This window comes from Podarcis gaigeae (genome assembly GCF_964106915.1).
Source record: "Podarcis gaigeae genome assembly, chromosome: 5".
Classification (NCBI taxonomy): domain Eukaryota; kingdom Metazoa; phylum Chordata; class Lepidosauria; order Squamata; family Lacertidae; genus Podarcis; species Podarcis gaigeae.
The window spans coordinates 61,082,963-61,107,913 of NC_139681.1; the positions used below are offsets into that span (position 1 = coordinate 61,082,963).

At 40.4% G+C, this 24,951-nt stretch overlaps 1 protein-coding gene across 2 annotated transcripts in view; it reads right to left on the bottom strand.

Moving 5' to 3' along the window:
- Positions 1-647: 647 nt before the first annotated feature.
- The window catches only part of UGGT1 (UDP-glucose glycoprotein glucosyltransferase 1), a 39,561-nt gene continuing 15,257 nt past the window's right edge, over positions 648-24,951 (bottom strand). The window contains exons 16-41 of one of the 2 annotated variants that reach the window (XM_083740201.1): positions 24,706-24,841; positions 23,257-23,388; positions 22,839-23,003; positions 22,292-22,412; positions 21,118-21,216; positions 16,021-16,044; positions 15,426-15,520; positions 14,717-14,923; positions 14,450-14,581; positions 12,604-12,734; positions 12,034-12,129; positions 11,606-11,708; positions 11,014-11,093; positions 9,974-10,163; positions 9,265-9,423; positions 8,839-8,924; positions 8,380-8,464; positions 7,306-7,394; positions 6,638-6,742; positions 6,082-6,166; positions 5,255-5,437; positions 4,545-4,705; positions 3,963-4,077; positions 2,881-2,997; positions 1,938-2,106; positions 648-1,573 (exon numbers count right to left, since the gene is read on the bottom strand). In XM_083740201.1, the coding sequence (XP_083596327.1) occupies positions 1,548-1,573; positions 1,938-2,106; positions 2,881-2,997; positions 3,963-4,077; positions 4,545-4,705; positions 5,255-5,437; positions 6,082-6,166; positions 6,638-6,742; positions 7,306-7,394; positions 8,380-8,464; positions 8,839-8,924; positions 9,265-9,423; positions 9,974-10,163; positions 11,014-11,093; positions 11,606-11,708; positions 12,034-12,129; positions 12,604-12,734; positions 14,450-14,581; positions 14,717-14,923; positions 15,426-15,520; positions 16,021-16,044; positions 21,118-21,216; positions 22,292-22,412; positions 22,839-23,003; positions 23,257-23,388; positions 24,706-24,841 (3,091 nt within the window). In that variant the 3' untranslated portion in view covers positions 648-1,547. The remainder of the gene's footprint in view (positions 1,574-1,937; positions 2,107-2,880; positions 2,998-3,962; positions 4,078-4,544; positions 4,706-5,254; positions 5,438-6,081; positions 6,167-6,637; positions 6,743-7,305; positions 7,395-8,379; positions 8,465-8,838; positions 8,925-9,264; positions 9,424-9,973; positions 10,164-11,013; positions 11,094-11,605; positions 11,709-12,033; positions 12,130-12,603; positions 12,735-14,449; positions 14,582-14,716; positions 14,924-15,425; positions 15,521-16,020; positions 16,045-21,117; positions 21,217-22,291; positions 22,413-22,838; positions 23,004-23,256; positions 23,389-24,705; positions 24,842-24,951) is intronic. The other variant, XM_083740202.1, reaches the window with a different exon arrangement.

Genomic DNA, 24,951 nt, shown 5'->3' on the forward strand with positions numbered 1-24,951 from the left:
GGCAGAACCAGGTGTCAGGACAGAGGGGGAGATGAAGGAAGAAGCTGCTCTCTAGTCAGCTTAAATTTATTTAACCCCCTTTATAATTTCCCTTCCCCAACCATCTAGTCGCACTGAAATAGTGGGGGGAACAATAGCAAGTACTCAGGGGAAAAGTGAAAAAAAGTGAAATCCGAAGCCAGAAGATGAAAGAACTCTGAAAAACACCCTGCTTCCTTGCTATGAGCCAGGGCCAGTCAGGGAAGAGGAGCTTCTGCCCTTAGTGAAGTTAAAAGAATGACCTGGTTTGATACTTTCTGTGGTGATTTGACAAGATTTTACAATCACAAATGGCTGTTTAGTACATCTCAAACATGGTGGTTTTGTGCCAGACTTGCCTACTTCATATGAAATGGAGATTGTGGCGGTGGAGGGGGAGTTATTCGAGATAGAAAACAGAGTAAAGTACAAGGTTGGTTATCTCCTTCAAAGGTCAGTTTTCTAGAGGGAAATGTTTTCCGCAGCTGGAAACCTGGCCCAAACAGAATTTGGAAAGTGTGAAAGCAAAAGAAGACTGACATTTTATAGTAAGAAGCATTTAAGGAAAAACTGAAATGAAGCAATTAGGAAGGGCATGGAGCCCACAAGAGGAGGATTAGAGTGTAAGATTTAGGAACTCTAAGGCTTTATTGACCTGAAATCACTCTTGTGTTTGAGGGAAAATAAACTTATGAAACTTACAAAATCAAAAAGCTTCCACAGTTTTGCATAAACAAAAGTACATTCATGAGAGCCACAAATTCACAGAAGTCTTAATGCCCTACTAATTTTGCAGTCTTCAATAACAACTCTCTTAGGTCTGCAATGAAAAAAATATTAGATGCCCCACACAGTTTGCTTCATTAAAATATGCATTCATTTGTAATGTATATTTCTTGAAGTTGGCTGGGTTGCTTTGAAATTTTGCCTTACAACGAATGAGTTATTCACAATGCATTTTAAATAGAAGGAACTGTAGTTCTTCCAGAACTGAAGGTGTAATTTTCTTTTTTAAAAAAACCTGAATCCGTTTGACATCTATACCTGTGTAATTCGATTCAAGGCATGACAACAAGCCCTGTTCAAACCTGAAAGAGTTGGCCCTACCTCAATCCACAAAGGAGGGCAGTGCCTGTGTATTCTCAAGGTTTTACCCTCTCAGAGTAGTACCTTTCTTCTGGGCTCCTGAGAAAGGCAGAGGTGACCCAGAATCTCGATGTCCAGTGGTGCAGTAGCCAAAAAATAGATGAAGAGACTTGCTGCTTTTCAGCATACATGAATCATTTCCAAAACTGTATAGTCCTCTGTGGGCTCCTCCATCTCTTGCAGGCGTAAAGAAAGATAGTTCCGCTAATCCCAATCATCCAGATTCTATTCCATCAGCCAAAATCAAATTCGAATCATGTGTAATACAGCTTGTCACCCTCCCCTTCAGTTTTTCTTAGCAGTCTTGCAAACATACTAGAAAAAACTAGCATTTGATAGAAAAATTGTCTATGAAATAGTCTCACATGGTGGGTCACCATAGATCATAATTCCATATGCGCTGCCATTTCTGTGGAAGAGAAGTGGAGAGGGGGAATATGTATGAAAGTTACATAACCATGACTTTAGAACCACTTTTTAAAAAGCAGTTAATATACTGATTTTCCAAAGGTCAAAATAACTGAGGGACTGACTACCATTTCTTCTAGTGCAGACGTCTCACCTTTGGCACAATAAAACCTGCATAGTCAGTTATCACAGGTTGAAGTTTAAATGGCTCACTATAGTATATTTTCTGCATTTATGCCTTAAAATGGTCCAATTTGAGCTTTTGTGTCTTAGGAAATGGGCAGACAACTCCATCAGCAGGCACACCTGACCTCAGGTGTACAGGTAACAGCTGCATCTTAAAAGCAGTGAGGGAAACCAATTACCTTCTCGACTTTGTGGTTTAGTTTCATTTGTCTCAAAAAGCGCTCCCGATTCTTTTTCTTCGTGGAAACGCCTAAAAAGCTGCTTAATTTCTTGATCGTAGTCCTGCCACTCAGGGACGATTCTCATCGCCGCCTGCAGCTTTGGCTCTTTGGTCATTGGGTTGTTGCACTGCAACACAACACAACACATAAGTCATTGCCAATAAATCTGTGGCCTTTCACACATACAGGGAAAACTTACTGAACAGTGCCTGTGTAGCTCAAGCCCTGAATATGATTGGACAGCGAAACTATGCTGCTCATTCTATTTTAATTTCACTGTTATTGGTCTGATTCACATGCCATGTTAAAACCATAGTTAAAGTAAACTATGGTTTAATAGGAATACCTGGCGTGCTGGGAAGCAAGTCAGAGTCTGGGCTTGAGCTTGTGGTTTGTTTCTTTCCAAACAAACCTTTGTTACTAAATTAAACCATAGCTTGTATTTAAATATGGTCTAATGTGATATGCGAACCAGGCCACTAACAACGGTTGCAGTTTTTCCAATTTAAACACTGTAGAGTTCCACAAAATTTAGGGGATGGGTCTGAGATCCCTGAACATAGTTTCATACATATGCATTGCTATGCCAGGTTGCATATGGTCCACAATTGTGAAGCACTCACTGCCAGAAGGCAACAACTTTACTAAGAGGTCACAATTGATGCTTTTGGTCCCCAGGCCAGTCTTTGGAGATTAAATTACCTCCTGGGAATGCAAAATCTGAACACAACACCCCCCTTATTTAACTGATGAAGTTTTTCTTTGAAAAAGTATGAAAGCAGGAAAGCTAGAGAAAGTACCCTTACTGCTGTGATAAAATTACAGAATTTAAACACACTGAAATCTTACTGATATGTGGCACGTGCCCCTTCCTGCTTTGTTGTGTACAAAGGAGTCTTACCAGATCAATGGTTTTTGCTCTTTTCTTTGAAGCATCATCGCACCACGTTTCACACCAAAGCCACTCTTGCGGGAGTGATTTAATGGGCACCTGATGGATCATGTTGTTTGGCAAGTCCTGTTGGAAGGAAAACAAAATTGCAGTTCTTTTAACCCAGTAATCATATGAAAACTAAGAATAGTGCGGGTACAAGAAATCCTGGAAAAGCAAGCATGAACACAAACAAACAGCCCTCCAAACTTAAACAGCAAAAACATGACCAAAAAAAAATTATACGCTGGAACACAAATCTAGCTGAGATCACCCATGTGGTTTTCAGACCATAAAAGATTCATGAAGAAGAGACAAGAATGATGGATTACAGTTATAACAACATGAAGACATTGGACAGAATGAGAATTTGTGAGCCCTCAGTATCTAGCTGTTTTTCTTTTTCAAGCCTGGCAACTATCAAACCATAAATTATTGGCTTTTAAAAGCAAAGAGCTCTAGTTCCATCTAAGTGACCACGTTTCCTCCTGTCCCACAACTGATACACTTGGTTGTCACACCAGTCTTAGAGCCCACATGCCACAGAAGGTCCCTTCAGTTTATGGTTATTGAGTTCCACTTGGCCATTCATCTGCCACTAGTGCTTTATGTGTCCTATTTTGCCTCCATACCAACCTCAATATGTGTCCTGCCATCAAGCACCCATCTTAATTACCGTATTTTTTGCTCTATAAGGCTCACTTTTCTCCTCCTAAAAAGTAAGGGGAAATCTGTGTGCGTCTTATGGAGCGAATGCAGGCTGCGCAGATATCCCAGAAGCCAGAACAGCAAGAGGGATCGCTGCTTTCACTGCGCAGCGATCCCTCTTGCTGTTCTGGCTTCTGAGATTCAGAATATTTTTTTTCTTGTTTTCCTCCTCCAAAAACTAGGTGCGTCTTGTGGTCTGGTGCGTCTTATAGAGCAAAGAACACGGTACCTATGTGCTGACCCTGCAGCTTTCCAAAAGATAGAATTCTGCAGATGCTTTAAAAATTAAGTTGTTTAAATTTATTTTAAAAAACACAAAACTGTAATGAAAGCATAACAAGTACCTGATCAAGGTTGGAGAGACTGTTGGGATCCTGGCTCAGGCCTTGATATTGTCCTCTAAGCCGATCCCCAGCAGCTATCTTCCGGAACTTCTTCAAATCCACAACATAGAGAGCACTAAGAACAAAGAGAGCAACTGTTTCATTGACTGCTACCTTAGGAGGTAAAATGCAAAATGCACAGATAAGATTCTCAAAATAAATATATCACAAGCAGGCAAATTGGATGAATGTTCTAAAAAACAGAATGCATCACATTAATCTATTTGCATTTGTTCCTGTCAAAGGTAAACCCATTTGTCTTATGATAAATTAACCTATGACAATGAAGATTTGTGTCTATAAAAGGAAAGCATACAAGAAATAGACTACTATTGTCTAAAATGTCAAATGGACACTCTTCATTTTGTGATGGAACTTCCAATACAAGAGGCACAAATCCTACACACACACACATATTTTCAACACCATTTCACCATCACTAGACAACAGCAGTTGGATGATGCAGCGCTTTCAGGTAGTACTATTAAAAAAGAAGAAGAAGCAAGCAGCAGCACAGTATCAGGAACAACAAACTTCTATCACCTGATGTGGTATTTTCTTCCTGCCAAGTGACTTGCCCAGTATCCTGACTTCCAGAATCTGTATCCATCCATCTCTCTGCGACTTTCACAGAATGGTGTGTAACCGTAAGGGGCCCCGTCCAAGTTGAAATCTCTTAGCTCCTTGAGGTCTGTACGCACAATCTAAAGAAAAGTCATTCATACCCCACTTTCAGTTCTGTTGAGAATGTGGGACTACAACCTCCAAAGGTTATGAGAGTTATGAACTAAAGGCCCATCAAGATTGACAGGTGAGATACACGTGACAGTCCTGGCTTCTCAACTTCGCTCTCATCTCCACTACCAAGGCCACTGCCATAGATGGGAACAACTCCAGACCCGCTTTACCAAATCAGGATCTGCCCTGTTTCTCTAACTGAACATGACCCAAGATGGCAATGAACTCTTCCTTCCCTCCTCCTGGGAACTGTACAGCTTCCTTCCACCATCCTAACATGGGCTCTGGGTGGAGAGAAAGAGCAATCAGCCACAAGCAGGTGTTAGTAGAGATATGGGATAGGCCTAACATCTACTGAAGGCACAAGAATTGCTGTGTTTTGCCTCCCAGAGCGTTTATTCCCTGGTTGCTAATTTCTCCATTTTACTGCACTTTTCTGAGAGTACCCTCTTGCACGTGCCGGCAAAGATGTATGGCACTGACCTGGTAATTTTTGAAGCTTGAAGACCACTTACCTGGTCAGCATCTACAAACAGGAATTTATCAACAGCAAGGGGGAACAGCACATCCAGAAAAAGAATTTTGTAACCCCAGATGATGCGCTGCTTCTCTGTTTGCTGGTGAAGCCATCGTGGCCATTTGTACTGGACTAGTTCATACTGGAAATTGTATTTTTCAGCCATATATGGGATGAATTCCTGGAACAAAATAATGCTTTGTGGTACCAACAGTTTCTGATACAAAATGATATTTAAAGTACAGTCATACCTCGGGTTAGAGACACTTCAGGTTGCGTTTTTTGGGGGGGTTGCGGACCGCCAAAACCCGGAAGTACTGGAATGGGTTACTTCCAGGTTTCGGCAATAGCGCTTTGTGCATAAGCGCCGCATTGCAACCCGCGCATGCGCAGACGCGCCGCTGCGGGTTGCGGACGCTGCAGGTTGCGAACATGCATCCCAAACAGATCACGTTCACAACCCGAGCGTCCACTGTACTTTATGCTTATAGCAACACAAAAACAAAACCCAATCAAAACCTTAAAGGAACCAGATATTTATTCCTCCTTGGGCTGCTTTGGGAGGAAGAGCAGGATATAAACATGACAACAAGCATCTATTGTCTCTTGTATATTTTAAATGCTTTCTAAGTTGGCTCGGGTCTTGTTTTTGAGAAAATAACTTAATTAATTTAATAAATAAAATTACTACCACTAATCTCTCAATGATAAAGGTGCACGTGCAAGTAGCTGAAGATACACAGAAACAGACATAGTAGAGGGAGAGGGGCTGGGAAGCTTCAGGCTTCCAACAAAGAAAATATAAAGCAAGTTCTTACAACAAACCTTAAACGTAGGTGACAAATAGTTCTTCAGGAACCAGAACTTCACTGGAGTTTGTGTGTGTTTCAGCACCGATAGCATCATTATCCTGTTAAGGCAATAGACAGGCAAAGGTGATTTAAAAATAAATAAATAAATCTAGAACTAACCCAAATTAGCAGCGTACAGTGTCCTGCTCTCACATCTCGCTCCTTCAGGCAATTTGTATTCATGAAATTACTGATGGCACCACGAGAAGATCAATATTATATGACCCTTGCTATATCAGCATACTTTGACCAATTGTATCTTAATAATACATACCATAAGGCAAGTTATGGTGTTTTTTTGGTGCTGCATTATGGCTATATTCATACGGGGGGAAACCCCACAAGGTTTTTACATATATGGTCTTATATTCCAGGTACACAGAACCATAGAGTTGGAAGAGACCTGAAGGGTCATCTACTCCAACCCCCTGGAATGCAGAAATGTAGCCTATAAAGGTTATATACAGAGTCTCTCAAACTGTGGTTTACAAGTAGTAGTAATATGCTTTCCAATTTGAGTCTAGACTAACCGGAGAAATCTCTCATATAGATGCCCTGATGCCACAGAAAATATGTTGATCACATCATCCTTTTCCTGCTTCACCTCTTCTTTCTTCTGTCCGCCCGTGAAGCCCCTTAAAAAGGAGGGGGGGAGAGCAATGTTTATACTGCAACATCACATAAGACAGCCAGGTTTACACTTCCACTCTATATTCTCTACCTAACCAACACTTCTTGGGACTGTAGCAGGCATTGCCTGCCTGCCTGGGATGCTTCATATTATCATAACCTCAAGATGGGAAACCTAAAGACAGAAAATCCAGCCTCTTTTGAATGTGAAACATTCCATTCAAAAACAAATGCGCTGATTTCATAGAACTTTCCAATGGAAGCTCCTGCCACCAAACGTTAATCACACTCGCTGAAAAAACAATGAACAATTCTGCAGACAGCATTACAACTCTTCTCAAATTTATTCACATTTGATTTAGTGGCAAAGCAATACCTACTCCTATGAAAGGATGGGATCAAGTCATTTTTAATCAAAAAATTAAAAAGTACTCTAAATTTAGTCATGTGGTATTTAATTATAACGAGACACATCAGGATTATATGTATTCTGTAGCAGCTACAAGGATCAAGGAATCTTTCAGGTTAGCAAACTTGAAAGGCAGTGAATGAAGACACCCATGCTCACCATTTAAGAGATTCCCAAAATCCAGATTCGTTTTCGTTTGTTCCATCACTTAGCAAATCTTCATTCAGCATATCCAATTTCTTCTGAACCTGTGAAGAAAGAACAGTGAATTAGCTTAAGCTTCTTACTAAAAGCTTCTTTTGAAACACCATCTGGCTTGATACATTTTGTGTTTTCCCCCCAATTAGAATTGTGCCACACTACCAAGTAAATTGTAGACAATGACACCTTGAGGGGCAGGGAGGATGTGTTTGGCTAAGGAATCTCAAAGTGAAATTCCAGCTAGCTCTTTGGCTTGAAGGAAAGGTGAAACATTCAATTCGAGTAAACTGCATCTCCTACAATATCACTTCTGGATTACCTCGCATGATGAGAAATACTAGACGAAAAGGTGGGCGCACTTCCTCTTTAATATATGTCAGGGGTGGGGAACCTGTGACCTCCCAGGACTGCAGAGCCTTTCATCCCTGATCTCTGACCACGCCAGCTCGGGCCGAAGGGATTTGGAAGCCATCATCTGGAGGGCCACAGTCTCCCCATCCTTGATGTATACAAGTAAACTCAGAATTGCAGGTTTGGCAACTATATTCAAACACAAAAGGTTATTAAATATATTCTAGGACCTGCAGTGTGTAGTTCTGTATATATAGGCCACCCTTCCGTTTGCATCTTTCCCTACCCCCTTCTGTTCATGGGGTGTGTGAAAGCTTGGTTTCCAATGACTCCTTCTCCACATCAGCATCCCATTCTGTGAGTTGGCAGAGCATTTGTAGGGCAGATGCTCCTACCTAACAGACAAATAAGGAGCCAAATGGAGCTTCCTTTTGCTCTTCTAATAAGCTGGGAAGTATAAATTCTAGGAAGAGGTGTTGCATTATGGATGATTATTCAGATGTTGCCCCATCTCCTAACTTACCCGAAACTTTAAAGGATTGCATTTCTCTGTTTTGTCCAGAAAGTCCTCTATAGGAGGGCAAACATTGCCATATTTTTTTTATAAATATGCGGTGAGTGTGTGCATTTAAACAAATGTTGCTGTAATTACTACTTTTATTGTGTCTTTTTCAAACTCACCTTCACTTTAATAATTTTGCTCTTGAAATTGTTGATAACAACAACAACATCACTGGCATCTGGTGGAGAATCTGTACCATCGTGGCTAAAATTGATCAGAATAATTAAATTAAATTAGCTCAATAATCACTGTAGGAGGAGTGCTGTTTTGTTACTAGTTCTGCTAATTCTTTCCTACTTTTCATCATGGACCTATATCAAACAATGCTTTTCCTTCACAGTACGCCTCCCAAGTATTTCAGAAAGAAATATAAACTGAAAACATGAAACACATTTCACACAATTCCTAATTTGTTAGCTTCGGGAGGTGAAGAGAACCCAGATGTGAACTCGTGTATTGCCAAGTAAGAGAGAAAAACCCCCTGCTCAACACAATGCCATGCTGAAAGACAATACTAGCCCAAATGGATTTTAACCAAAAACATACAAACCCAAGAGTAATGCTTTTTACCACCTCACCTGTAAATTCTGTAGATATCATCAGACCTTCCCTTTCTAAGTCTCAGAAACCAGGAACCAGGATTGGCTTTCAGCTGGAAGTAGCCCTGTGAAGGGAAAAGAGAAAAGACAAATACCCGTGATAGATAACTTGCTTAGTACTGAGCATCACATCAAGATGAGAGAGAATAAAATGCTTCCCTTAATTAGCAGTGGTAACACAGCAAACAAGCTCCCGAGAATATGATGGCCAACCCACAATCAGAATGCTCTGTTAACTCTGTCTTCAAATTAGACCTTAGGAATTAGGCACTTCCAACACCAGAAAATTTAGGCTTGCCTCTTCCCATATTAAAAGCATAAGTCACTTGAGTGGCCAATTGGAGCACTCAGATCTGTTTCAACAGGATTTTCCACTTTAATTCAGTGAGGAAAATAGTCGCTTACTAAATTGGCCATAACAATGGTGTCGACAACCACGGGGTTTGTTGATGTTCCCAGTGTGAACTGTAGCCCTCGCGGTGGCTGCCCTGTCGTGATATCATAGCAGTGCCCTTCCAAAAGGAGGTGCTCTAACTCATACTCAGCTGCCACAACACTCTCCACCTGGGAAAAGGAAAACACATTTTTTAAGCAGTCAAAAAACATAACAAGGTAAAAGCTGAGGCTGGTGGCAGATAAAGTCCAAGAGCACCTGGAGGTCCCCAGGGCCCCCACCCCTTTCTTAAAAGTAATACAACAGCAGCAAAATGGCTTATTAATAAGAACTCCCATATGCATGGTGGGGAAACCTCATGCAAGAAAATGATCTGCACTGATTTCAACTGAGCACAACTGGCTTCAGTTGCTTGTGGTTCTTGCTGCTATCAGGCAAGGCACAGTGGTCTGCCCTGAAACAAACAAACAAACAAACAAACATTTGGCAAAGGGAGGAGTGTGTTTGTGCAGTTTGCTCTCCAAATTTAGCCGCACCAGTTAATCAGAGCAGTTTTAACCTGAAATTAAGGCTAAAGTTGATTAAATGGTTTTGTTTGCAACCCAGCCAGATGCATGGGGTATAAATATTTTTATTTATTATAATTACTAGTAGTAGTAGTATAAATTCTGAAATGAACCCTCCTCTTCAGATTGGGACACACACATTGACTGGACTTACCTCCGCTAAATAAATGTTGTCAAGATCATATGGTGTCCTTACTGACTCCACCATCCAGCTCTCAGGCGTGTTTAGATTCAAAGTAAACAAGGGGGACTGGGGCATATCCAAGAATTTGGCTACTGGGCCAGGAACGAAGTGTTTCTCTGCACTGAAAGTTATTTCTGGCTCCAAAACGTAGCGATAAAAACTAAAATTTAAAAATGACAAGTATCAGAATGTTTTAATCTCAAATCCTGCAGGTGTCACAGTCAATTGTCTTTATGTTATGCCTTTCAAATCTGTAACCTTGATAGCCTCTGCATGCCTAGCATTTAAGATACACGGCTTTGAAAAAGCATACTGTTGGAACCCCACAAGCAAACAACCTTCTAGGTTCTGGTGCTTGAAGATGTGCCTCAGCTTTTCCTTTTCCTAACAAAACTCAAGCCAAGCATTTTTAAAAACTATGCGCCTCTCATATTACTCATTCCTTTCTTCGCCTTTCTGTGCTTCTATTAAAAACAAAACAATGACTGGGGCGTAAAATAGAGAATTGAATTCCTATGTTAGCAACAACACCAAAGCATCAGAAAGTAGAAGACCGAAATGAGTCAGAAACTTCACTCTCTTTCAGCAGTCTCCTGAAATGCCATCCTGAAGATTGACATTCCATTATGCACAAAAAAACTGTGACATGAAGAGAAAAGTCCCAACCCCCATTGCATGAACCTTTATTGTAATAAGGATTAATTTTCGTAATTTCTGCAGATCTACTACAAAGCTGACAGAACATAGGATGGCTTTTATCAATGAAAAGAAGCCTAAGATCACAAAACAAAATTTATGTGGAGGCAATATTCCTTCCAATATGGAAATCACACCTCAATTGAAGTGGAGGCTAATGCAGCTCTCTTGAAACTCACACAGCCCTGCCCACACAGTTTGAATCTACAGTTTTCTAACAGTAGTATCAAGAGGCAAACTTGCAGTATTTTTTAATAAGCAGTGTAGTTTTGCTTCCCACTTGATTACATTTTATAAAGTTAGCCATTCCTCACCTTTTCAAAGGCATGTCAGAGAGTTTGGACTGGCAATTCATAAAAACTCTGAGGTTCATGTTTATTAGTTTGTTCAATACCTTAAAACAAAACAAGGGACAGAGAAAGTTAAATTCACAGCTAATTGTGTACATTTCTCACAATGCCCTGCAAATCTGCAAATTTGTCTCTTTCTATTGGCTAGCTAAAGCTGAAATGCTCAGATAACTTTCTGTGCAGCAGCCACACTAAGGTTATTTAGAAACGATCTGGGATGAAAGAGAAAGGTTAGAAGGATCGATTTTTAAAAGGAAGTGATTAGAGGGGAGAAACAGAAAATCTTGTTACATGATGAGCTGAGGTTCCCATTAAACAGGTTATATTTTATTTAAATAACCACCTTAAATGTTTTAGTCTTCTCCATATTGATAATAATTACTTTCCAATGTAAAACAACTTAAGTTCCGGATATTAAGCTTTACACAAAAGGCAATGTGTTTTCAAGAGTGATGAAAACAACCTTCTATATCAAGATAAGGAAAGGTAATGTTCAGTATATTATGAAACATTCTTCAGCTACTGGTTATACTGCAAACTAATAACATATTCACACCATTAGTAGTGGAGCAAGTCTTTGTGCATCCCTGGTAGCAGGGTCCACAACAGCCACAACGTCAAAATACGTCTCTCCTTCCTTTGGTCTTAATTTAATTGCGCTAAAGAAAAAGAAAAAAATACAAACTGACATTTGCATGTTATGTTTTAGCCCATGAGAGAAATATAAGCAACGCCTACCCCCGCTCCCACCAAGAAGTGCATAATATATTCATCAATGCCTTCTATAAACAGAGATTGAATTGTCAACGCATAGGGAGAAGCAATCAATTTCCTATTTAGTCTTACATCCCAAATGATGTATTAGCATTCTCTAATTCTAGCAAATAAAAAAACCCCAAGTTAATGTGAAGCTTTTTGAAGATTATAAAGCAATTTACATAACCCATATACATAAAAGCAGACTATCTATATCCATATATTTACCTGTATCGGTCCTCAAAGAAGTGGTATTCAATTCTTGCCTCTCCTTTTGGCTGAGCAGACAGAAGAGCATCCACCTTCATTACAAGATCACTTGCACTACAGAGACAAATTCCATCTGCTCAGATATTTGCTTTCCATGCTAAAATGGCCTAATCAAGTGATATTTTTAATATGGAAGCCAAAGACACACTAGATGTTTTAGCAAAAGATAAAATAGTAACTAGTTTGGATCCAGCACAAATTGAATGACCCTGCCTTTGTACTTGCACTGCTTCTGTGAATATAACCCCCCCCCTCCAATGCTGCAAACCCCACCGGAAAGTTTCCCAGTCTTCAAGTACGGCTTGGGAGGGGAAAGGCAGAAAGGCCCTGTTCCGCAAGAGGAAGTCTGCCCTCGGTTCATAGAATCCAACCCATTATGAGAACTTACTTGGAACCTAAAAACTGGTATTTTGTACTAGTACAAAAATAAAAAGAATCTCCCTCATCTACTCTGTTCCTACTTATAGAAATCAAATGAACAAATGGAATCCCCAATTTTCAAACTGTCATTGGCTCATTTTTACTTACAGATCTTCCTCCACCCCTAGCTCCTGAACGTGAGATTTTATTTTCTGCCCAGAAGTCTTTAAAATAATATTCTCCAACAAGTGAAAGTCATCCTGGTTAAAAAGCTCACCATCTTCCAATGGCCCAATTATCTAAAGATAAAATGGAAAATTAGGTTGCATTAGAGCAGTAAGACGGTCAAGGAAAGTGAAGAAAACTGTGGCGGGACCATAATTACTCACCCCCTGTGATGCACACAGTAATCCAACTCATATTACTGTTCAGAATTTAACCAGTCAAATATTCACTACTTCAAAATTTCACATTGTCCGTCGTTGCACGTGCAACTGTGTCAATTGCTTCCTACCATATGAACCTTCCCAATGAGGTCAACATCTGAGGTCTTGGCTTTCACTTCATGAAAGTGAAGTGGTCACACAAGACAGGGCCATTTTGGTGCTGCCTCAAAGGCTCTGTAATGCGCTCCTGCGAGAAGCATATTTGTGCTTTTCTACTACTACTACTACTCCTGCTACTGCTACTGTTATTAAATTTATTACACACTCTTCACCAGCAGGTCTGGGATGGGTTACAATAATTTAAAATTCAGTATTAAAAAGGCTTAAAACAAATTATAGTCACAGGGATAGAATGGATGCTGAAAACACACATCTCAAGTGCTGAGGGCCAGAGATGACAAGACACACCTCTGTGGGAAGGGAATTCTACAACTTAGGGCTGTCACAGAGAACGCCCTCTCCCAGGCCATCTTTGTCTTACTCCCTGCCAAACGTCTGAGGAGGCAGAGGTACCAAGAGGGCCCCCTCTGCTGATCTTAACATCCAAGAAAGTCCACAGGAAATGAGGTGGTTTCTCAAACATTTGGGGCCTAAGTCATTTAAGGTTTTAAACACTAACATGAGCACCTCAAATTGGGCCCAAAAACTGACTGGCAGCCAGTGCACCTGTTTTAAAACAGCAGTTACAGATAATGCATTCTTATTTATCATCTGGTTGGTTGTTGTTTTTTGCAAAAGTTTTTTTTTTTTAGTACAGATATTGTCAGAAGCCCTGGGGGCTTTGTTAAACTGAAAAGTATTATATAAATATGGCAAGGAAGCAAATTTTCTTATGATCAAAACCATTTCACTGCCAATCAGTTAAGAAAAACCGAATTTCAGGGAAAGCAAAATAGACTACTTATAATTGACACTGCTGCCTTTTTTATTCTTACCGCTAAGACAAATGCAGTACATTAGAACAGCCACCAAAGTGCTCTTTGGATCCATTAGTTATGCATTCCCAGAGGACTGCTGTGGGAAAGTGTTTCATTCTGAGAAGCTGAATGCTGCTGTTAATTATTCAAGGTGGCTTTCACACACACACACACACACACACACACACACACACACGGATGTGGGGCTTATTAGGATAAACAGGTGTAAACAATAAAATTCCATGCTCCAAGATACATTACTCAAATATATGGAAAACTCTGTTCATTTCCCAAAGTATGAAATCATACACTTCTATGTAATACAACATTCAACCTTTTTTGGGCCTTCCATTACAGGACTTTAAAAATTATATAGGAAGTAGCTCAATGAAAGTAAAGTGAACCCTGCTATTAATGCCACCCTAAACAAAGACCTATCATGTACTGGTAATTTTCAGCTCCAACTAATTTTCAAAGACATCTCAAATCAAAAGACTGGATCCCATTATTTTTATTGACTAATATGCAAAGTTAAAATTCTCAACTCCCTCAAGTGTGGAGAATTAGGCGGGCTAAGCATGTTGAAACAGTTTCCTGGAAGTGAAAAAGCTCTCTTTGCGGCGGGGGGGGGGGGGGGAGAATCCAGCTTACCCTGCCATTGCTGATCACTGCCCTCTGCCCTTTCTTCAGTTTAAGAACATCCCTGGAGTACATGGTATGTGAAAGAACAAAATCCACTTTAGGAGAGTCAAAAGCTTCCTTGAAAATATCAATATCCATACCCTGAAAGAAAAGAGACCCTGAGTAAAAGTAAGTTCAGAGACAAGACAGGAAAGCTGTAAATTAAAAAAGGAAATGGGTACTGCTGCTCCATTTTACTAGTGTACCACCTCACAGCAAAAGCCAGCTTGTACTTACTCCAACAGCAAATTCCGTAATATCAGCGCCAGCCTCCAGCATCTTTGCATTCTCTTCCTTGGCTAATTTTGTGATGAAGTTCTTGGCATTGTTAGATGTTTGCGTCTGTAAGGCTGCCCATATAGCCCTAGCAATGATTGTGTTGTTGCTGGTTGGGTCTTCACTTGGGTTGCTGATCACGCCAATCCGGACATGGTTACTGGATTTCTGCATAAAAACAAAATGTGCATTAGAACGCAGTTTGTACAAGCACCGAAGGCCAGCAAACAAAGGCAGTGTTTAAATGTAGAGGAAAGCTGATTGTGCCTGCTTCCTGCTTGTGCTGGGTAGAAACAAACCATCATTCCTGGGCTTAGCACTATAGTTGAACGAGGGTTTGTGCAAACAAAGCACGATAAACAAAAGTTTGTTCTCAGTTTATCTATTTTTCTTTGCTACGAGAAAACAAAGTAAAGCCTGGCTGAAACATAATGCTAAGCCAAGGATTATGGCTTGCTCCTCTCTGGTACTCAGATCTTAGGGTGCAGCAAGGCATGGTGGCATGAAAGAACAATTGGTTCCTCTTCCTTTAAACACAGAGAGCCTAGCGATTAGTCATATCTGTCCCTCAAAGGCACAAAAAACAATCAGGTGGTGTAGCTCAGTTCCCCAGGTATGCTGACAATACTGCTTTCCTTCCTTCCCTTCTTCAACAAAGGCCGCTACATACCTGGTGTTTGATAGCATCATACAAAAGCTGCCTTCCAGATGGCTTGTCAAAGTCTCCCACAATCCAGAAAGTCACTGGTCTAACAAAAGAATCATCTGTAAAAGGAACAACAACGCATTCAAGAAAGAAAATTGAAGCTGATAATATCATAATGCACATTTCCATTTCAACCTGGGCACATGCAGTGTTTCGAAAAGTCATTCAGGCAAGATACAAAAAGATCGCAATGGTATTAGTATTTATCAAGGGTAACACCATGTGTATATATCTCTGTTAAAATTAAGTTTATCTTTTAAGGTACACAAAATAAGGCACATGCATAATTCTGTTTATTATCTGGGGTTTATTTAGCTATTCATTTAAGATTTTTATTCTTTTTATCAAAGAGTATTTAAGCAACTTAAGTTTTCCTGTTAGCAAATAAACAAAACTTTTTAATGTGGACTCAAATTATATTTCTGGAAATATTTTAAAACATGCATCTATTTTTCATTCCCTACAGATTCTAAGGTCAATAACTAAGGGCTCTGAGCATGATTTAATGTATTTAAATTAGTAATGCAAAAAAGGAAAGAAATGCACTCAAGCTCATTACCATAAATTTCCTTGGAGGACATGCCTGACAGAAGTAAAACAGGAAAGAGTGGGAAAAGATATAATTAGTTTACAGAATAGACCTTGCAAGTACCCAACAGCCACAGCAGGGTATGCATGACCCTTGTAAACAGTGACTAATGTCAGAGGCAACTATGAATTAATTCATTTCCAGCAATAGGAAACCACAACATCTCTAGTATTTCTCTAATTTTCAGAAGTCATGCACCCCTTCCAAATGAAATGGATCTGTCATGCCTTGTCCTCTTCACACTGAAGCCTAGTTGATACACCTGACAAGATCCTATATGACACATGATTTTCCAAATACCTCCAGTATTCAAAGACAGCTCTAGTCTTTAGCTATGTTCACAAGAAGTGAATCATGATGGCAGGTGTTAATTATCAATAACAGGGCTTATTGAGAAGGCAGTTGGGCCACAACTGGCCCCCGGGCCTTAGGTTGCTCTAGAAGGTAAGATTGCTTGCACAGGGGCAGTTTCATGGGGATGGTTTGACTATACACGTTTTTGCATATACGCTCTATAACCCCTGTGCAAGATGCATACTCTATACTGAAGATACTGAAGTCAAAATCTCTACCACATTTCTCACACTGATTTTATATAGTTATCAAAAAGCATGGGTGACAGGATAGAACCCTATCCCATCCCAAAGGGTAACTCCCATAAGCGCTCCCCCGCACTGCCTTCTGAGAACTACCCAACAGGCTAAGTGGGACTGTAAAAGTTGTGTGTCCTGCATTTCCAATCCCACCAGGAGGATAGCATGGTTGATATTAAGTCATTGAGGGGTACTGGAAAATGAACAGGCACACAGTGCCCCATGCTACCTTGCAACAAAGATGATCCACTAGTGTGACAAGAACATTTTCTGTAACAGGGGACTTCCGGGTTGGCGCCATCGCCGAATGGCGGGCTCCCTCCGTGCTCCGGAGGGAGCCGGCTCGGCAGGGGTTGGGTTCTACCGCGCCGGCGACGCGAGGACCCTCAAAAGCCATGGGCACGGAGCCCCATGGACATGGTGACTCGGCTGGCACCTTTGCGCCCCTCCCCGGCCCGCGAAAGAGCCTTTTTAAAGGCTAAGGAACGGGCGCCGGGGGGGGGTGCTTTGAGTCCGCCGCTTCCCCTGCCGAGCGAAGCCGCATGCCATTCGGTGGAGAGCGCTAGCTTCTTCTATTGAAAATTTGGATCCAAAAGAAAAACCCGTGAGTAATTGGACTATGGACTAAAAAGAGGGATAAATTTTTAAAATTTGGTGCAAACGGGGGAGGTGGAAAAAGGAAGTCAGACCCCCCTTTATTGTAGAAAAGACAAAACAAAGGACTTGACAACTAAGATCGAGTGTAACCCTATCTTGATGAACTAACAACTTCGCGAGGGAAAATTATAAGTTTGAGCTGGAGGAGAAAAGGAGAATTTGTATTAAAAAGCAACCCCACCCCCCCGGAATCCCTGGAGCGATCTGCGAGAATACCTGGAGAAGAGTAATGGAGGTTTTGACAGCTGTCAAAGAGCTGTCAAAACGGAAGAACAAAATAGAGACGGTGTTTTGAGGACTTTGCCAGTTACATTTGGATATAAATTGGATACAAATTGTTTCAAATAAGGATTAACAAGCTATTTGGACTGGTGGATGGGATCTGGAAGGGAACTCAGTTACTGTAATCCATCTAGAGGAGCTGAGGGATATTGCATGTGTTTTTGCTAGGAAACTTGAACAGTTGAATAGAACCTTCAATCTCCTGGGAAACTGCAGAAATGGAACATTATTTTGTCTACAGAGGTCTACATACTACAAGAAACAATGGATTTATCTGTTGGAAAATGAAAGGGACATGACGTAATGTTTTGCTCCTGAATAACAAGCCTCTGCAGAGGAATTAGAAGCTTTTGGAAAAAGAACCTTTCTGCGGGAGAACAGGGAAACAAAAAGGAGGAGAGTGACCGACAAGAATAAGGAAACAACAAGAACTGGACAGAACTGGAAGTGGGGACATTTGGGATATCCAGATTTGACAAGCTTATGGAAATAAAATTGGAGTTTATACTCCTGGATACAAAAATCTGGATAGAAGAAATGGGCCCCTTGTTGAGATAGACTCCTTCTAAGATTGGACACTTGTGATTAAAAATGACTGGTAAAGAATCAGAGAGATATGGGTTTAGTGAAATGTGGGAACACCAGGAAGATATTAGAATTGGAGGGATATAAGGAACGCAACAGGGAAAGAGGGGAGGGAAATTTGGAATCCAAAGGCTGCAAAATTATTTTTTTTCTTTTTGTATCTTTTTTTCATCTGCACTATATCTGAAAGGGGGGAACTCGTGGAAGGGAATAGACAGATCTTAGGGGATGGGAATTTGAAAAAAATGGGTTATTGACGATGAGTGTAATTTGGGGATAAGAACTTGTTGAATTTAATTGTTTATTTAGAAGATTTGGAACACAAGAGGGGGGGGAGTCCTGGTTATTGGAAGAAGTGTATAAATTGGATTTAATTTGTTTTAATTTGGAAAATCTTAATAAAAATTATTTTTTTTAAAAAAAGAACATTTTCTGTAACAAACCAAGGCCTGAAGTCAGGTTGTCTCATTTAATCGAACCTAGAGCTAGCTGCCCAGCTACTATCTGCTCTTATCACCATACCTAGACAATACACATTAAACTTGCCCATAATTGCCAGGATCTAAACTTTAGACTCTAAAGGTTCCAGGGAGGCTTTAGCTGCTGCCTAACTGTGGCTGTGTAAGGGGACCCAAAACCACATTTTCACCACAGGAGGAGATTAGAACCTGCCAAGTAGGACAAGGTTCTAGATTGCAGCTTGCTGGTCAGACTATTCCAAGGTTTTCACCTAGATAGTTGGAGCTCAATATCCGAAACAATTGCCAGGATCTAAACTTTAGACTCTAAAGGTTCCAGGGAGGCTTTAGCTGCTGCCTAACTGTGGCTGTGTAAGGGGACCCAAAACCACATTTTCACCACAGGAGGAGATTAGAACCTGCCAAGTAGGACAAGGTTCTAGATTGCAGCTTGCTGGTCAGACTATTCCAAGGTTTTCACCTAGATAGTTGGAGCTCAATATCCGAAACAATTCAAAAAACCACTGTAAGATGAGGCCAAGGGTACCTCTAGTAATGAGTCTTAATGAGCGGGTTCCTTAATGATGGATAAAATGTTTAGTTTACCCCTTTTTTAAGTTGTTAGTGTTAAAAGCCTAGACAGGCAAGAAGACTTGGTCGATCATTGATAAATCTACCAAAACAAAATCCCCAAACTAAGCTTTTGTAGAATGTCTCAAGTGCCCTTCCTTAGCTGTTATATTCAAAGTGACTTATAGAAGAGAACTAAATAAAACCACACACTACAAAACAAACACATTAGATACTCCTACATCAAAAGCCATTTCATGTGCTGTTCAAAATCAAACAGGGAGCATGTTCTATATTTGTGGTACATCACTAGAATGAAGCAAGGAAGTCTGTTTCTTCAGAAGAATTGCTGAAGCCCACACACACAATCCAACACAGAATTTGACATATTTATGCTTCCTCTAATTCTTCATCTCTTACTTGCAACTTCACCAGGGTTATGGACAACAAGGAGAAATTTTTTCAGGATTTATATTCACCAGGTTGTTGAGATTGGCTTCAATCGCAGTCAATAGCAATCTCTGGTTCACATTATCTGTAGCTAAAGTTGGTGCCAACATAAGCCTTAGCAGAGAGACAGAAGAGAGGGGCTAAGGATGGGAGCATGTGACTCCCCCCTCTCTCCCAGACTCATTACCTAAGCTGTGCATGGTTTGCAAAGGCATAATAAATCAGAATAAAGCCTTGATTTGACAATTTTATATGAAAATCCAAACCAAAAAAAGCCCATAATGGCTATAAAAGCCCAAAGTAATAACTTACACATATATGCAGAATTGCAATAGCACTATATTTCATCCCATTTTTCTCCTAAGCTTATTTGCTCCTTTGGCATATATTCAGTCAACTTGTAGTCTTTTATTGTTAAGCAATAAATAAGAAATGTGGTAACAAAGTGAAGAATTAGTGATTTTAGGGTGGGTGGGTGTGTTTTAAAATGTCTTAGCAACAGCTGCAATACTATTCTAAGCCCAGCAATTACCAACTACCATTGGCTGCTATTGGGCTATTTTCAAAAGCAATTAACACTTCCATTTTCTATAAGGAAACATATTGCTCATATATCCATATACATTAATAAACTAAGTGAAATTAAATGGTGAAGTTCCAAGCTAACATTTCCCAATAAACAAGACTAGCATTTGACTACTGTTGGGTCTACACAGGAAATGCAAGAGAAAAGGAGACTCTGAAAGTCTTTCCAACCTGGTGTGCTCCAGATGTTTTAGATCAGGCATGGCCAAACTTGGCCCTCCAGATGTTTTGGGACTACAGTTCCCATCATCCCTGACTACTGGTCCTGTTAGCTAGGGATGATGGGAGTTGTAGTCCCAAAACATCTAGAGGACCAAGTTTGGCCATGCCTGTTTTAAATGATAATTTCCATTAGCCCCAGCCAGCACAGAAGGCTGCTCTGCAAGGTGGTAGAAAATACGCTCTGTGAGTAATAAACTAGCATATCAGGGACCTCTTGCCCTGCTTCAAGTACAGACCTAGCCTAGCAGAGGAAATCAATTAAGACAACAGAAAATATGATGCTGCCTGGAAGCTAGGCAGGCCAAAGAAATGCCATGCAAATACTTTTTAACATTATGAACCAATCTGTACTGTTTTCTTCTACAGTACCTGGTTCTTCAGATTATGGCAAAGCCATAATGACATGCTAAATCTATGGAACCTTTATGAACAACCGAAGAACTTGATCAGATAAAACTGGGTAGACATTTAAGGATCAAACTGGAGGGCAAAGTGAGATTACAACTGGCACAAAGAAGGAGCAGTAACATGGCATCATTAGAAACATTTTTCAAATGCCTTGCTATGATTCACAATGCAAAAGGAAGCCTGGCTAAAGAAGTAGCAGAATAAACATTCATGTGCAGACTACAAAAGGGAAAGAGACAGGACTCCCATAATTGTACCTTTCTTGGTCATGTAGGTCATGCTGTTGGCTATAGCAGCTGTCTTGTGCTTGGAATCCATGAATGTAAATCTAGCATAATCATCCACAAAGAAATTATCTGCAAGAAAAATATTAACTCATCAACAATCACCACTTTAAATCAAATTCTATTAATTTTATTTTAAAAAGAAAATTACCCTCTTTGGTAGCAAATTCCCAATAAAATGTTCCTACAGGGCATGTTCCTAAATAATTCATCGTAGAATTTGGACAAGGACAGAGAAGAGCAAAGGCTAAGAATGATAAAGCATAGGCAAGAACAGCTGCAAGGTCAAGGAACAGGGGCTAGGAGTGAGAAAACCACCCAATAAAAGTACGGAGCCCTTGTATTTCTCCAATACAAAATGCCTGAAAACTCTTAAACAACATTTACCAGTATACCTGAAGGAGCATCTCCACCCCCATCATTCTGCCTGGACACTGAGATCCAGCACCAAGGGCCTTCTGGCAGTTCCCTCACCGCGAGAAGCCAAGTTACAGGGAACCAGGCAGAGGGCCTTCTTAGTAGCAGCACCTGCCCTGTGGAATGCCCTCCCATCAGATGTCAAAGAGATAAACAACTATCTGACATTTAGAAGACATCTGAAGGCAGCCCAGTTCAGGGAGGTTTTTTAATGACTGATGTTTTAGTGTGTTTTTAATCTTTGTTGGAAGCTGCCCAGAGTGGCTAGGGAAACCCAGCCAAATGTGTGGGGTATAAATAAATAAATAAATAAATAAATTGTTTGTTTGTTTGTTTGTTTATTATTATTTAAATACAATGATTGAATACAGTGTTGTCTGCAGGAGGCTTCAGCTAGTGAATTCCTTTGTCTCCCCTCCTACTCTGCCACATCCATGAGGAGGAGACTGGAAAATTTTTTTGCTTCTGTTTTAAGAGTAGACTAATTGTATTTTTTATTTGTCTTGACCAACCACAGACTAACTAAATGCAGTTTGTCCAAGTTTGGACAAAACAACAAACTGCACACTTAGTTTAACATGGAAGTGGGTATTTCTGAACAGCTTGTGGCCATGCCAGAAATGGGGGGGGGGGGAGTACAAACTAGTGTCCAAATCAGATCTTATTGTCCACTAACAAGTTATTGTTGTTATTAAATTTTTGTATGGATTCAACAGCAAGTGTGCCTTACTAGTTGCGGTTAAATCTAGGTACTCTCTGTCAGACATCAAGATCCGCGAGTTGATTCTTGGCACAACATTAGGCTGGTTCATGATATATTCAACCACATCTTGATCATTTGATAATTCACCCTGAAAAAGAAAGAAAAAATCAGATCTAATACCCTCAAACAAACAAAAAGCATGTTTTGGAACTGGTCTGAAAATCAGAATAATATTGAGAAGTCAAATCATTTTTTAAAATTTTAGTTTTATTCCTTGTTCTCTCAGAACCTCCCCTTCAAAGAGGTCGTTTAAAGACACAGTAGCATCTCAATATTTTGCAAGATGTTAAATTGCTTCTTATGTGCAACCCTTTGGATTTTTACAATTCTTGGAACAGCAGAACTGTGACATAGTAGGTTCCTCTGTGGCAATGAGGGGCTGCCATAAAGGAAAAGTAAACCTACAGCCTGCTTAGAAGCTCAAAACTAGCTGCACAGCTCTTTGAATCTTAGCCATCATCTTTAAGCACCGAAGAGGTCTTTGAAATCCCAGACTACAAGCAACATGGCTTACCAAATACACAGCCCTCTGGAAAAAGCTGGTGGTTTCTAGTATTTTATGCATTGTCACAGTTTCTAGTTCATCGGGATCTAGTTGTTCCTTTTGAAAGGGCATTCCGTTGAAAAGCACAATAGGTAAGGGCCCCACACCTGTCTGTTCATAATAGCCACGTCCTTCCTGAAATGTACAAAAGATACAAATAAGATTTTTTTCTTTCTGCCTCAACTGACTTTATCTATTGCAACATAGTCCATATTTCCAAAACAACCTATGCGAAAGCAGGTTATGGAGGGTAAATACTGCTGTAACTGGCCCAGAAAATCCTGTTGGCACCTCTGATCACTCCAATGAATAGTTTGGCAGAAATTTTATTCCACAAAAAGAGTTATGGGGTTTGAAATCGGATAAGCCAGACACATGAACGCCTTACCTTCCTATTGTGATCATAAGCAGAATCAACTCCTAAGATGCTGTTCACTTCTACATAAGGATACTGCTTCTCAAGAACACTAACCACATGCTCCACCTTGAGTTTTTCTCCTGTATTTACTTTGTTGTATATCTGTCAAGAAAACATTGACACATGCACAGTTAAAAACATTACCTCTTCTCCTTACACTTCAGAGGATCATCAATAAATCAGCTGTTCTCTCAATTTCGCTTTGCCTGCCGTTATGTATCAAACTCCCTCCAGGAAGACCTCAGCAGTGCCTCTTCTCTCTTTCTACTAACCCAATTTCAAAACCCACATTATCCATGAAGCGTTTGGCTTAGTCTTTTTGTCCCATCATCCCCAGGCCTAAGGTAAACAAAAGTGACAAAAGTAGCAGCCTCATTTTTTGCTCATGTGCAGTGTTTTATAGAGCAACGTAATATCACTACAGCCCAACACTTGGTGTAGGCTAGACCTGCAAAGCTGATGTCTGCAGGAAAATAATTATACATATCATACAGTACAGACAGATAGATGGCTGTATGCATGCATGCATTACAAACTGCTTTGGTTATCTATTTTACAAGGTCTTACAGTGAAAAGTTTCTCATGAGTTCTCCCAATATCTTTATTTTCCCAAGATGTTTAAGTGCCCAGCAGAATGTCATGAGGGGAAGTAAATTACTGATGGTGGCATGGATGAGCCTCTAAAAAAGGCCGATCACCATTATGAACCAACTTTGTTAAGAGCGAGTTGAAGGCTAAAATCAAACTGCAGGGACAACAGGAAAGGGAAGACAGCACATGGCACACAGTGTAGGGCAGGAAGGATGGAGGAATCCACTCTTACCCACTCCCCCCCAACACATACAAGCCTTGGCCAAGAGACAAGTATGACTGTGACAACAAGCTCTCAATTGCACAGGTACATCAGCAATAAGGTAGAGGGACCAGGGTGGAGACAGGAGCAAGAGAAGGGCAGCATTAAAAGCCTCATTTTGGTGCCTAGGATGATTTATATTCTGCCCCCCCATCTTCCAATCCCATGCTGCCATCACGATAGTTACAAGATAAGGAGAAGATGTGAAAATGCACAACAGTGTACCAGATCGTTCCTCACCTTACTTTCTATTACATTTACATCAGGAATGCACAAGAGGGAGCACATGTAACTTCGATTTTACAGCTTAACTTGGAGAACAGTGCAGTGGGAGAAAAGTGGCTTTGGCAAGAAAAGTTATCCTTCCAGGAAAGAGATGGTCAAGAACTCACAACAGAACCTGCCCTCATGTCACTGACAGCAAGTACATTACCACTTTCATAATCTTTAACCCAAATATTCTGAAAAGGCAAACTGCTGCAACAAGAAGTGTCTCTTCTTGTTGCAACAGCCTCAAGGCTGACATAAACAAATACAGCTGCATTAATTCTCTCCAAAACACTCACAGATATAACCGTCTGGAAGGCAAAATTATTATCAACTTCTTGCGCAACGTAATTGTAGGCTCGAAGGAGGGCGACCCCAGCATCTTGTAAACCATCAACATCTTCAGAGTCATTAACCACAAAAACCAGTCCAATCCTATTAATGAAAGAAAAGAAAACAGACTAAAATCCAAATCAGATATTCAAAAGCACAGCATCTGCAGCGGAAATGTTTAGGTTTGTGAACACGAGTGACACTGACCACCA